Below are 13,200 nucleotides of genomic sequence, written 5' to 3' on the forward strand. Positions count from 1 at the left end.
TATTTATGTCTATGTAACTGCCTTTGAAGATTTTAGATAACTAATATGACTAGATATGTCGAAAAAAAAAATTTAAAAAAAAGGAAAAAAAATGGTGATTGATTTTTAACTAAGTATATACAATGAGTAGTAAATATGTTAAATGATCCATAAAATAGATTATACAAAATAGTTTTACATGAAACACATTTCGCAATGAGTAAATAGTATGTAATAGTAGCTACACATTTTGCCGTACTACTTAATATATAGGAACTTTACACTTTCTATGAACTAAAATGTCCAAATAATACTGTATCTATCTGTCCAAATAGTACTGCTATCGTATTATTTGTGTTTGCACTTTGTGCAAAACTCATTTTTCAATTTGGCGTGTCCAATTCAATTCTCAATATGATAGTCTGATGGACTACGAACCTAGCTTAGATATCTTGTTTTTTATTCTTTACAAGTTAGCCCTTGACTACAATCTCACCTGATGGTAAGTGATGTTGCAATCTAAGATGGAAGCGGGCTAACTTGTTAGGAGGATGAAAATCCACATCTCTTCCGGTTTCTACACGACATCGTACTGGAACGCTAAATTGCTTGGCGGTACGTCTTTGTCGGTAGTGTGGTAACTGACCACGGCCGAAGTCTCCCACCAGCCAGAGCTGGACCACTTAAGAAAACCTTAATCGGTCCAGCCGGGGGATCGAACCCAGGACTGGTCTTGTAAATCCGTCTTATTTTATGAACATCAAAAGATTGTGATTCTCCTACCATATTAAATTTAATATAAATAAATAAATGATAGAAAATATGTGAATAGGTTGTTGCCTAGCAAAATTGTGCCCGGTGACTATCAAATGATTAAATTTTTCATTAAATTTATTTAATCTACTACCCTCTTTGCTTAATTAATAAAAATGATAGACTAGTTAAAATAATATACCCAACAGAATTGAAAATGTAAAGGTTGCCTGCTTTAACAGTGCAACTTTGTGGTTCCCAGATATAAACAGTTAATTAATTTTATACAAATACCCTCATCAGTTATTTAGTCGTCTAATATGTCAAATGGAAGCTTATTTTATGCTTAAATTTACTGTATTAAGTTGCCTTTGGTATAGTTCTGGGTTTCCTAGATTTTCTATGAAAAATGTGTTTGACCGCAATTTAGCTAGGCAACCTATTTGCAATTTGTCACTGTAATATTATATACCATTTATCACTTAAAATAACATGATGGTATACACCTCTAAAGCCAGATCTTAAACCATAAACAGACTTTCGAAAGTGGACAAATTATAGTTATAAGGGAAATTACCGCATTTTACAATTTCATTTGCAGTTGCAAGCAGTGGTGGATTTACCAATAGGCGAAGTATCCTGGAGCCTGGGACGGTAGATTTTAGGGGGTGGCAAATTTGACCCAAAAAACTTTCTCATCTACAGATAAAAAGAAAATGTAACCATAATTTAAATATTTTAGTCCAGTACATCCTGTACAGGATGCTTGCAATTTTGTTAATAAAATTTAAGGTACTTAATTGTATTTATTGCAAACTAGGATACCTATCGAATTTTAGAGTTCAGTAGGTGAAAAAATTTAATAGCCTATTGGCGGCAAATTTCCAAATCCGCCACTGGTTGCAAGTCCAATAAGCTACAAAATTAAATATAGAGATTCTACTTTAAGGTTTGGATTTGGTAGTAAGATATACCGACGGTGTTTTTGTGTGAAACTAGAGAGTAAGCAAAACATAAATATTTATAGATAAGTTATAATCCACGTACTTCCCGTTCCCGTTGGAATACGGGGAAAAATCTATGTTACTCTCTGCTAATGTAGCTTTCCATTGTTGAAATTTTAAATCGATCCACTAGTTTCAGAGACTATTAAAAATAAGCAAAAAATCTTCCTTCCTCTTCAAATTTTCGCATAGATAATCTGTCAAGAGTTGATGCTAAGCTTTTTGGTAAACGGTTTTCTATATGATAAGTCCCCTCCCTGTATCAAATTGAAAATATTTGAACAATGAGTTTCTGTTGTGCTAACACTCCCTAAGTTTACACACACAAACACTATCTATCACCTTATACATTCAAATCCAAAACTTACTGAGATAGAATAACCATATTCTAATTATTTTGGACTCCGTCCATTTCAAAAATTTTATTCTTCAACAATTTCTCATAGCAATCTTCGTGGTTGTGTTTATGGTTGACAGCATAGATCATGTGGTCTATGGTCTCAACTGTCGCTGGACACCTGTTCAGAGAGAAGTACTGTACGCATCGCCACGACGTTTTGCCGTGCGTGGTAGAATGCTTGGTGTACACGAAGTTCATATAGACTAGTTGTTTATGCCCTTTCCTACTGTAGATATACTTGTAACGGACTGGTAACTGAGACTCGCATGTGCCGTTCATAACCAGCGATAGAGCATCTGGAATAGAACACAAAAATATAAATCGTTATTTTTGTACGAATAGTAGAAAAACAAATCACATAATCGAGTCATCTTCCGCGCATTACAGGGGTGAGGGGTATGATTATATAATTAAAAATGCCTACCTACCAGCAGCGAGGAGTCTAAATAACCCGATTCCTAGCGGCTTACCTTTTAAAAATCCATACATACTCAAATATGTTCATAGTTATAATTTATTTAATACGCTCGAAATAGGTATACCCATAATATTACCACATTTTTACAATCTTTACAATAAACGCCTGCGTGCATAATAAAAACACATGACCGGGTTACCTATTACAACATTTCAGCCTTCGCCACTACTACGTCATTCTCCACACCTCTGTAGGACTTCTTGTATTATAAAAAAAGCATGACTCGAATTGAGAACGTCCTCCTTTTTTTGAAGTCGGATAAAAAAAAAAGTTCACTTCAAGTCGACTTTTGACTATTTGTAGGAACTTTCCATTGGTTTGGAAAACAAGTTTCTTATTAGTCTGATGTGCCGCATACAAAATGTATGACGACGATTCTGTTCTGATGCGTCACGACAAATATAAATCCGGCTTGAGAGGTGAGGGATATGACGACAGAGGGGCAGAGAGGTGCGGGACGCAATACGCGTGCCTATTATGAATGAATGAAGAACAGTCGCTCTCACCCGCACCTCTGAGACTTCTTACAGACAAACCACATAGCATAGTCCTCTCCCTCGCGGTATAGGGATAAGATGTATACCATCAGTGGCGTGAATAAGGTTGTCGATCAGGGTATGCACTAGTAAGGAAAATCAGGCATACTCGGAAAATTGGCATTTAATAAGCATTAAGAAAAATCTCTTAGAGTATGCAGTACTTTTATGCATGTATGAAGTGCACGCCGCTGATAACTATAGTGGTGAGAGGACCACTCTTTCCATACGGTTGTGTTGCCACACCTGGCAAACTGGCAACACAACCCTATGGGAACTAATGAATAAATTATTTGACAGGATTAAAGAAAAGGTCACAGGATGAATTACATTTGAAAAAACCGTGCGAAGCCACAGACAAAGCTAGTATAAAATAAATAACAAGTAATATTTGTATACATGATTTAATATGGATAAAAAAACACTCAAGTGTAGTGGGTTAAAAATTCGCACACGCAATACAAAAATATTTTTTCATTTAAAAAACATACATTATCATTATCAATCATGCTTTAAGGACCTTATCAACTAAAATATCTAAAAATCGAATGTTTTATCACGTTTAGGAATGTAAATATAATTTCAATTTTTAAAATCACCAATACAAAATAGAGATCACTAAATACAATAAGTCATAGGTAAGACGAAAGGTTGTGTTTTATATATTATGTACTTAGATAATTTTGTTCTACAAAATAGGATTTCACATTTTTTTACAGCATATAATAATATCTTCATACTTGATATTCGATTAGTTAAAATATAATTAAATAAAATATTATATAAGGTATTAATGCACTTGTATTTCAAGACCCAAAATTCATTTCAAACCCCAAACTCAACTTGGGATAAATTCATTTATAATTGACATTCAATTCAGAATTCAGAATTTAGGTACGACTTATAAAATTATGAGCATTACATCCATTTTCTTTTATTTAAAATTATTTTACATCAATGAACCTGCATTTTGTATTTTAATATTATAAAAAATAGTATTGCAATAAATACAATGGACAACACAACCTTATATTTGAGTACCTTACGTAATAATCCCTTATTAAATACAATAAATAGACTAGAACATGAGCAATCAAGTCTTTTGAATAATATGGCATAGGATTGATGGCACAAAATATTCACAGAGTTAGGCCTGCAGGCCTAGCATGCGACCACCGACATATTATTGTCGTGAAGAGAAATAGACAAAATGACGACTAATGGCGGCAGAGTTCCCCCAGTCCCATCTCATTCGTCTCTATTGGTTGTTTGTTCATTTCTCTTCACGAGATAAATCGTTGGTCGCATGTTAGGTTTACTGAATCACATTTATCGGCATATTGGATGCATCATCTTTAAGCATCGTTAATGTCTCAGCATGCTCGAGAATACAGATACACTATTCTACAGCCCTATTTGATGTGTACTGTTTACCAACAAACAAATTAGAAATGAAGGTAGGAAACACATGTTATTTCATAACTTGTTTATTTTAAATCATATATCACTGCCTTCTGTATCCGACTCTTGATCCAACAGTTAAGCGAAAGCTTCTTATGGTTTTGGTCGAAGCTTTTCGCTATAAGACCATTGACTGAAACAACCATTGGAACAATAATAGTTGACACAACATTCCACATGGCGGTAATCTCGTGAGCAAGGTCCAAGTATTTTGATACTTTTTCCTTTTGAGTTTTAACCAGATTATCGTCATGTGGAACAGTGACATCAACAATTATTGCACGACGCACCGACCGATCAACTAGCACTATATCAGGTCTATTGGCAACAATGTACCCGTCAATGGTAATCGTTTGGTCCCAGTAGAGCATAATTATTATTAAGTGTGAAATGACTAGCGATTTACACCCTCATTTTTAATTTGTTTGTCGGTAAACAGTACACATTAAGTAGGTATAGTACTTTAACTTAATGGTTGTAGTTGTGTATTAATTTTTCAACAAAATTGTAATTTTGAACACATAATACATGATACAAAAAGTAAAGCATATATAACGATGTGTTTATTGTCATTTTGTATAAATTAAATTTTGATAAATGTGATCCAAGCCTTATAGAAACTAAGAAGTAAGGTGTATTGGCACTGGAGTAGACTGTAAAATATCTATCACTGGCTACTAACATTACAAGCTAGTATAACCACTGGTAAAAATGCTAAAATATTGATTTTCAACACATTAACTGTAACTTCGAGTTTAATAAATTGTATGTACTTTTTTATAATCAATAAATATATAGATAGTTTCAGACATTTTCATACAGCCTCTGTTATTCTCAAAGACTTCAATCAATTTTTTTTTAACTTTTTCTCACATTGTTTTTTACTTCTGCAAGACTGCAAGTAGAAAGGACATGAAGATTATTAATTTACAACTGTCTCATATCTACTATGTCATGACTTTTTCTTTATCTTCGGTTTAGTGTTTTTGTAACACCCATAAGTTCCTCACACAGGGTTACTCCATGTCATGTAAACCTTTTTTCAAGGCTTAAAAATACTGAGAAATGAATTCAAGATAATCTCGTAAATAATAGAGTTCTGGGCCTACTAACGCTAATGCTTCGATAACTAAAAATGCATGGGAATGACATTTTGCTATCAACATAATTCCCATACATTTTTTATATATTTCAAAGTGTTACCGTTATTCTGTAGAAACAGAATCGACGTGACACATAGCTACAGACCCTGTTTTGGTTCAAAACTAAAATCTCAAATTTCTCAAAAATAGATGTTTCTAGATACAATGTGTGTGTGAATGTTTTGTCATGGCACTGCATTTAAAAGACAGCTAAAAACTTCCATGAAATGAATGAAACCATCTATTTATAAAACTTTTAAAAAATTATAGTTTTGGTCCCAATGTTACTTTTCGAATCTATGATTCATTTGTATTGTTTTTATGTTTTATCACTTGTGATTATAAAAATATATTTTTCCTTAAAACTAAGACCCTTTAAGGGGCGAAAGCAATAGCAAACCTATCAACTAATTAGCATAATAATCTCCTTGCAGTTGTGATACTTTAAACATATCATTAAAATGTATTTCAAAACATGGCGACTTGCAAAATGGTAGTTCACAAGAACTACACATAAATCTGGTGTCTCTGCGACGACCAATTCTCCAGCAGAGTCTACAGGATCTTTGAGGATACTTCTTTTTCCCATCTTCCTTCTGTGGAATCGTCACAAGACGGTGGTCCATGGCATTTTTTGGATATTCCTCAATACCCTTTATGGTGTTTGTAACTTTGCCGTTCACTAAGTTTTTAAGGTCCATAAATAATGCGCTCAGACCGGTGCAATCTGAAATCACGATGGGCATTTTCAATACATGATGTTTACGGAAATTGGTATTTAATTTTAAAGAAATCGGCCGACAATGTTGAAAATGCCATCGTGTTTTCATAGCATGAAGAGTTTGCAAAAGAAAACAACATTATGCTAGAAAAATTAACAAATGATTGCATTTTCAACACAATCTCTATTTCTACATGCAAACCAGAAGAAAAATATTAAGGCTGAGTTACACAAGAAGAGTTTTACAAGTGCGAGTGTTAGTTTCTTGTTAGGCAATAACCTTATCGCCTGGTGTAAGCAAAACGGTAGAAATTGTGGGCTTTCGACAGTAATTGAATTGAATATACTTATTGATTTTATGGGATTTTTGGGATGTTTGAAAATATTCTATCATCTTAAATATTTAATTTTCTAAAATTTCATAAACAATCAATAAATTTGTAACTTAATTAACATAATCACATAAAATATACTAAGGAAGCTTCCATTGATTTTTATAAGAAGTATAAACATAATCAGAAAATAAGAAGGCTATTTTGTAATATTGTTTAAACGTCCATACAAATTAATTCTACATAGTTGTGTCGTCATAATTATGCTGTATTTAGTATGAGACTTTTGAATGATCTACAGCAGCAATTATCATTGTATCTATAACCATGAATCACAGCACATCCCACACTTAAACAAACAGCTTAACTCCATCCTGAGCTTATGCAGCTATTTTCTTTTAGAGCAACTCTTCATGTGTAACTTATCCAAATAAAGAAACTAGTTGTGGTCATGTAGCTTAAAAAAGCCCAATTTTAAGCAAGCAAGCAGTTTTAAGTTGAAATTGAGTTTTAAGTTAAAATTGAGGTTTTATGAACAAAATATTTATTATTTCTTGTTAAGTTTTCAAAGAAGAATATAATATTGCCAAAACTTCTAAATAAGACTAATATTTCCGTCTGTCCGTCCGAATCAGTCCGAAAGACCATGTTATAGCTTGGCAACTTCGTTCGTAACACTCCCGATGGTCCGCGCGGGCAGCGGGGCGTTTAGCGATGAATTAAAGACCCACGACTGATGCAACTCACTTCTCCGCACGCACGATTTCACACCTGCGCAATCCCCGTCGCCCGCATATCATGGGAGTGTCATCAACGAATTTGCCAGACTATAGAAGTAGGTATGACAATAGTCCGGTAGGCTTAAATACATGCAGTTGTCAACAGGTTTTTTTATTATGGTTCTTAAAAAGTAGCCTGCACAGAAATTCAGACAGAAGTTAGCATTAAATTGGAAGATGACAAACAAGAATAGTTAATTATCATAAACTCTAGTGCAGTGGCGAAGGATGGTATTTAGGTGAAGGTAATCTGTCCCAAACAAATGGAAATTCATAGAGTGTGATACAAATTCTGGTTTCTCATAAATCTAGATAGAGTATAACAGTGAATTTGCATGGATATTTAAAGGTAACCCTGTGGGAATTGGCTTGTAAGAACTCTTCGCCGCTGCTCTAAGAGCGCAAAACAGTTACTTAGATTTATAATACCATATTACTATCAATTAGAATGTTATTGCATATGTGTAGAAAATAATGAGTTCAATGTATTCATGACCTTAATTAATCATGAGTTTTGGTCATTGAACTCACTACAAATAAAGATTTTTTTCAAATCCTTGTTGTATTTCAAAATAGTGTTTACCTAATTTTGTTGCATAAAGTGGTAATATCATACTAGCGGATCCGGTCAAGCTTCGCTTTGACTAATGTGCACTTCTTCCCTATCCCTACCCTATACTACACTACCCTACTCCTACCCCACCACTAGGGTTTATGGGTTTAAATAATTCTGAAATAAGTTTCAATTTCACAGCAAAATCCCCATTAACAAAATGATCCGCCATTTATAGAATTTATTTGTTACAATAACTGGGATAAATGTAGAACCACTCGACCGATTTTGTTGCCCCGCTATGGTATCTGATATGACCAATATGACAATTTTCCAAAACGTCATAAAAGTTTGCATGCTATGACACTATATAGATAATATTTAGAAACAGAAATGTAATAGTTACTTACTTTCTTGTGGTGATTGGTAGTCAACTGGTACTAATATACTGGGCTTTCCTTCTCTAGAGTTGTCGTAACTTTTAGGAGTTGTACAAACGGCTGGATCGGTCACTATAATATCACTATCATCACATTCTGTTTTTAATTCTAATGTATTATCTGATAAATTATTCTTGTCGTCAGATACTTGTTTTTCTGTACAAAGCTTTTGCATACTTGGATTTAGAGATGTTGTAATTTCAACAGCATTTTCTTCATATAAATTTCTTATACTCTCAATCTTAGTGGACTGTAATAACTGATTTGATTTATTGTATGCCATTTTCTCTGTGACTTTAGGCCTCTTCTCGGCATTAGCAATATCTGAATAGTAATTCTTTTGTAGAAATTCATCTGATTTTCGTTTTAAACTACTTAGCCTTTGTAATCTTTCTATGAACTGTCTTTGTTTTTTTAAATCTATTTCATTATTTTCTGGTATTTCATTTGGTGCTGAGTCATATGCATCAGATGTGCTTGATTCACCATCAGGACTGTCGTTTTGAGTTTGTTTCGGAGTATCTTTGTCTGTCTCAAACACTTCTTCTTCAGTCTGTAATAAAAAAATGGTTTAAGTATGTATTTTAGACAAATATAAATAAAATTATATTTAAAGGCAACAACTTTAACCTGACTTTAATGACTCTTCATCCTTGCAACTAAATTTTAGGAAACCTATATTTTGTCCCAGATGTAAAAATAAATTAAGAGGGGAGATCTCTGTCGAATAGAGGGGTAGGAGTGGGATAGTCATATTTTTTTAATATTATATTAATTACAGACTTTTTATTAGCAGTCCTAACCTATAATAATCAATCTTCAAACATTTCCTCAGTTATAGAGTAGTTAATGTATGGAATAAATTACTTAGAATCTGATAACCGAAAAAGTCACTAACTGTGTTCAAGAATCGTGACATTGTCATCAAGTTCCTGACTAAGCAAGGGAAAAGAGGTTACCATAATGAACCATAATGAGTGAAATTGTCGATATTTATAATGATCATTAGGGAAACCATGATTTACATGAGACATGTTTTATGAAGACAAGGGGGAGAATGGGGATGATGACTAGGTTTGAATATATTGATTTTTATGATACATTCGGGTAAATAGGGTCAATGTTAACTAATTTATACATAAAAAGCAAAGATTGTCTGGATATTTGCAAAATAAATGAGATTATAAAATTTCAAAAACTACTAAAAAATTTTTATCATAATTAGATGAAAATTCATACAGTTTTAGCTTCCTTACATTAAATGTGACATTTTTTAATATATGAACTATAAAGATAAACGCACAAATAACAAAGATATTAGTAATTTTGTTTGAACGCGCATACAAATCTAACGATCATTACATTGCCTATGACGTCATTTTTTTGAGCCATTTTGTATGGGGCGTTTTTCAGGGATCCGCGGCAGCGCCGCAAATCTGACTCTTTAAATCCCTGTAGCTCCGAAAGTAATGATCGCAGATACCCTGTTCCTTTTACAAAATTGCTTTACTATTAGTATACTCTTAATTTATATACAATTTAAAAAACTGTCATCATCCCTATTAATTGAAGACAACCTCACCCTATTTGACCAACTGAAGCTATCACTTCTGGTTTCATTAAAAAAACGAGTATAGGCCTGTCTACTATTTGTTCATATTATTAAGACTGACATTAATAATTATTACCAAAAGACATATACCTCCTTATTAGTTAATCCTTTTATTTGTAACACTTCAGCTGTGCCTATAAAGCTTGTTAGATCTTCTCTTTTGACACTCACTTCTCCATGGTACATGAATTGTAACAGATCTCTCATGGCCTTGTGGGTCACATCTCTTAATACAACTAAAAATAAATAAAAATCATATATATTGCATGTAAAGTCTATAACGCTTAAAGTTTACACCAAACCTTGAGTTCTTTTTTTTTATTCTTGACAAGTTAGCCCTTGACTACAATTTCACGTGATGGTAAGTGATGATGCAGTTTAAGATGGAAGCGGGCTAACTTGTTAAGAGGAGGATGAAAAACCACACCTTTCGGTTTCTACACGACATCATACCGGAATGCTAAAAAAGGCAGTACGTCTTTTGTCCGTAGGGTGGTAACTAGCCACAGCTGAAGCCTCCCGCCAGCCAGAACTGGACCAATTAAGAAAATCTCAATCTGCCCAGCTGGGGATCGAACCCAGGACCTTCGTTTTGTAAATTCACTGTGCATACCACTGCGCCACGGAGGCATCAAAAAGTTCACTCAGAATCAAGAACATTTTATTCTATAGATATGCTATATGTCTACAGAATCATCACAAAAAGGGAATCGAAGAATTTAGCTACTCTACTGAGCACACATGCACAATTTTGTGTTTAATTCCATTATATATTTCTGTATATACAGTTTTTAAAGTTCCTAAACACACATCTCAACATTGTATACATATATTTTGGTATTATTTGTTTAAATAACTTTCGTTGTTTACTATGAAACTCAATGAAATGTGGTCTAGTAGCTCCTTTTGTTTGCCTCATTTTTAACGGGCTAGCCTCCTTTATAAAATCTTTGCTTTGAATGTTTGTTGTACCTTGTTATCAACAAAGATACACTTATTCGCAAGTTTGAAACTTAAACTATACTAACTCATTAATAGTAATATATTAAAATAGTAGTGAATGTATAAAAAACCAATTTGATTATTGTATGTTGAGTCATGTATATTGAATGTTACTGTAACACATAATTGAATGTTCAGGCTTCAATTAATTCGACGTTACACAAGTTAGTTCAATAATCATTCATAATTACATACCAATTGGATGCTGACAGGGATTTAATTGGAACATCTTTTTGAAATACGGCGAACATATTGAAAGTATAACTTTATGCGCTTGTAATAAATGACCGTCCACTGCGATGGTTACATCTACGAATTCACCATTTCCTAGCAAATTAGCGAAACCTTTGCTAAGATTCCCGTGGAAATTGTTCCAAGACAATGAGAATTGTTGGTCCATTTCTAGTCACTTTTTTGAGGCATTCGGTGTTCTTATTTGTTCTTTTGCATTGTTATGATGGTAATATTTCATTTGAGAGAATAACTACATTAAATATAAAGCTTTAACACGGAACTCTGATAAAACGGCAATGTTTTTGCGAATAATAATTTTTAATGAAAGCGATTTATTTTGACATTGATAGGTAGGTATTTAGCAAGCGGCGCGTCGCTACGCCGTCCCATAGCACAGCTTAAAAATTTACAAAGAGTACATTTAGCGCTGAGTTCTAGTCTTTTGAGTTCTTTTGCTAAAATCCCGCAAAGAAGATACTTTATAAAATAAGAATATTGCTTCTTGATTACGAAGATAAGTTAATCATTTGTATGTATTTCATTAATTATGTTTTTATAGCAAGTGCGTAAATAATTTCAAAAATTCAATGTGGCAACTCAGCGTGGTGACTCCATTGGAGTAAAAAATTCTACATTATGGCGCGCTTACTTAAAAGTGAAAAGCCCTTCGCACCCGTTCGCACCTCTCATGTTTAACATTTATATTATATACATATAGTCATCAGTTTTCTTAAACCCATAACATAAGCTACGCTTAACTTGGCGCTATTAGTTATTTATTTATCATTAACCTTACTATTCTCGACGTTTCATTTCATTTGTAATAAGGCGGTTTAACCACTCTTTTATCGATTTTGTACAAACAATCGATATAGAATAAGTCTCGCTATGGCACAACCCTTGCTTTAAAAGTTTTCTATCCGGATAGACTAGCGAAATAGCAAACAATCGAATGCGATTTTCGTGACCACAAACAGACAGTTGACTGATTTTTCATGATAAGTTTAGGTTAGTAGAAAATACCACACTAATGGTTACACTAGTTTCCGACTTTCGGTGCCTCTGCAGCTGACAGTAAAATTGCACAAATTGCTCGAGTTGCACGACTTATGGTCCAAGAGACCATGACAATAATACTATGTTTAATGTTTATGTTATTTTTGTTCAAGTAGATAATATTAAGAGCCGTGATAGACCAGTGGACCTCTGCCTTCGATTCGAATCGTGCTCATTGACCCTTTACACGATTTAGAGATTATAATGCAATTTATGAAATTAAATATAACGGTCAAGGAAAAACATTGCGAGGAAAACTGAGAATTTTTACAATTATCTGTGTGTGAAGTCTGCTAATCCACATTGGTGGACTATTAGCCTAATCCCTCGCATTCTGAGAGGAGACAGGTGCTCTACTGTGAGCCGAATATGGCTTGTTAATGATGATGAGATACTTATGTAATTAAATCTTAACAAGAATTGGAAGAATAATTATTGAGTGTTGGTTGAAGAGCCGTGATAGCCCAGTGGATATGACCTCTGTCTCCGATTCCGGAGGGTGTGGGTTCGAATCCGGTCCGGGGCATGCACCTCCAACTTTTCAGTTGTGTGCATTTTAAGAATTTAAATATCACGTGTCTCAATCGGTGAAGGAAAACATCGTGAGGAAACCTAATTAAGTAATAAAGTAATTCTCTGCGTGTGTGAAGTCTGCCAATCCGCATTGGGCCAGTGTGGTGGACTATTGGCCTAACCCCTCTCATTCTGAGAGGAGACT

The 13,200-nt window shown here is 33.8% G+C and overlaps 1 protein-coding gene across 2 annotated transcripts; it reads right to left on the bottom strand.

The window, feature by feature from the left end:
* Nucleotides 1-97: 97 nt before the first annotated feature.
* LOC112042982 (modifier of mdg4) lies at nt 98-11,799 on the bottom strand. 2 transcript variants are annotated; one of them, XM_024078215.2, is made up of 4 exons: nt 11,388-11,799; nt 10,281-10,426; nt 8,549-9,131; nt 98-2,432 (listed from the first exon to the last, which is right to left on the bottom strand). In XM_024078215.2, exons 1-4 carry the CDS (start codon nt 11,590-11,592, stop codon nt 2,125-2,127), a joined length of 1,242 nt encoding a protein of 413 aa, XP_023933983.2. In that variant the 5' UTR covers nt 11,593-11,799; the 3' UTR covers nt 98-2,124. The 2 variants fall into 2 exon arrangements, with proteins under 2 accessions (XP_023933983.2, XP_023933982.2); XM_024078214.2 differs by lacking the exon at nt 98-2,432 and adding an exon at nt 4,974-6,480 and having other exon boundaries at nt 11,388-11,798.
* Between the last annotated feature and the right edge of the window lie 1,401 nt (nt 11,800-13,200).

The sequence above is a fragment of the Bicyclus anynana genome, chromosome 10 (genome assembly GCF_947172395.1).
Source record: "Bicyclus anynana chromosome 10, ilBicAnyn1.1, whole genome shotgun sequence".
NCBI lineage: Eukaryota > Metazoa > Arthropoda > Insecta > Lepidoptera > Nymphalidae > Bicyclus > Bicyclus anynana.

What these genes read in the sequence shown, in the direction of transcription:
- LOC112042982 (XM_024078214.2), bottom strand. Translation starts at nt 11,592, where the DNA reads ATGGACCAACAATTCTCATTGTCTTGGAACAATTTCCACGGGAATCTT. An exon ending in TCCCTGTCAGCATCCAATTG is followed by an intron (nt 10,427 to 11,387) that starts GTATGTAATTAT and finishes ATTTATTTTTAG; the next exon opens with TTGTATTAAGAGATGTGACC. An exon ending in AAGGATTAACTAATAAGGAG is followed by an intron (nt 9,132 to 10,280) that starts GTATATGTCTTT and finishes TTTTTATTACAG; the next exon opens with ACTGAAGAAGAAGTGTTTGA.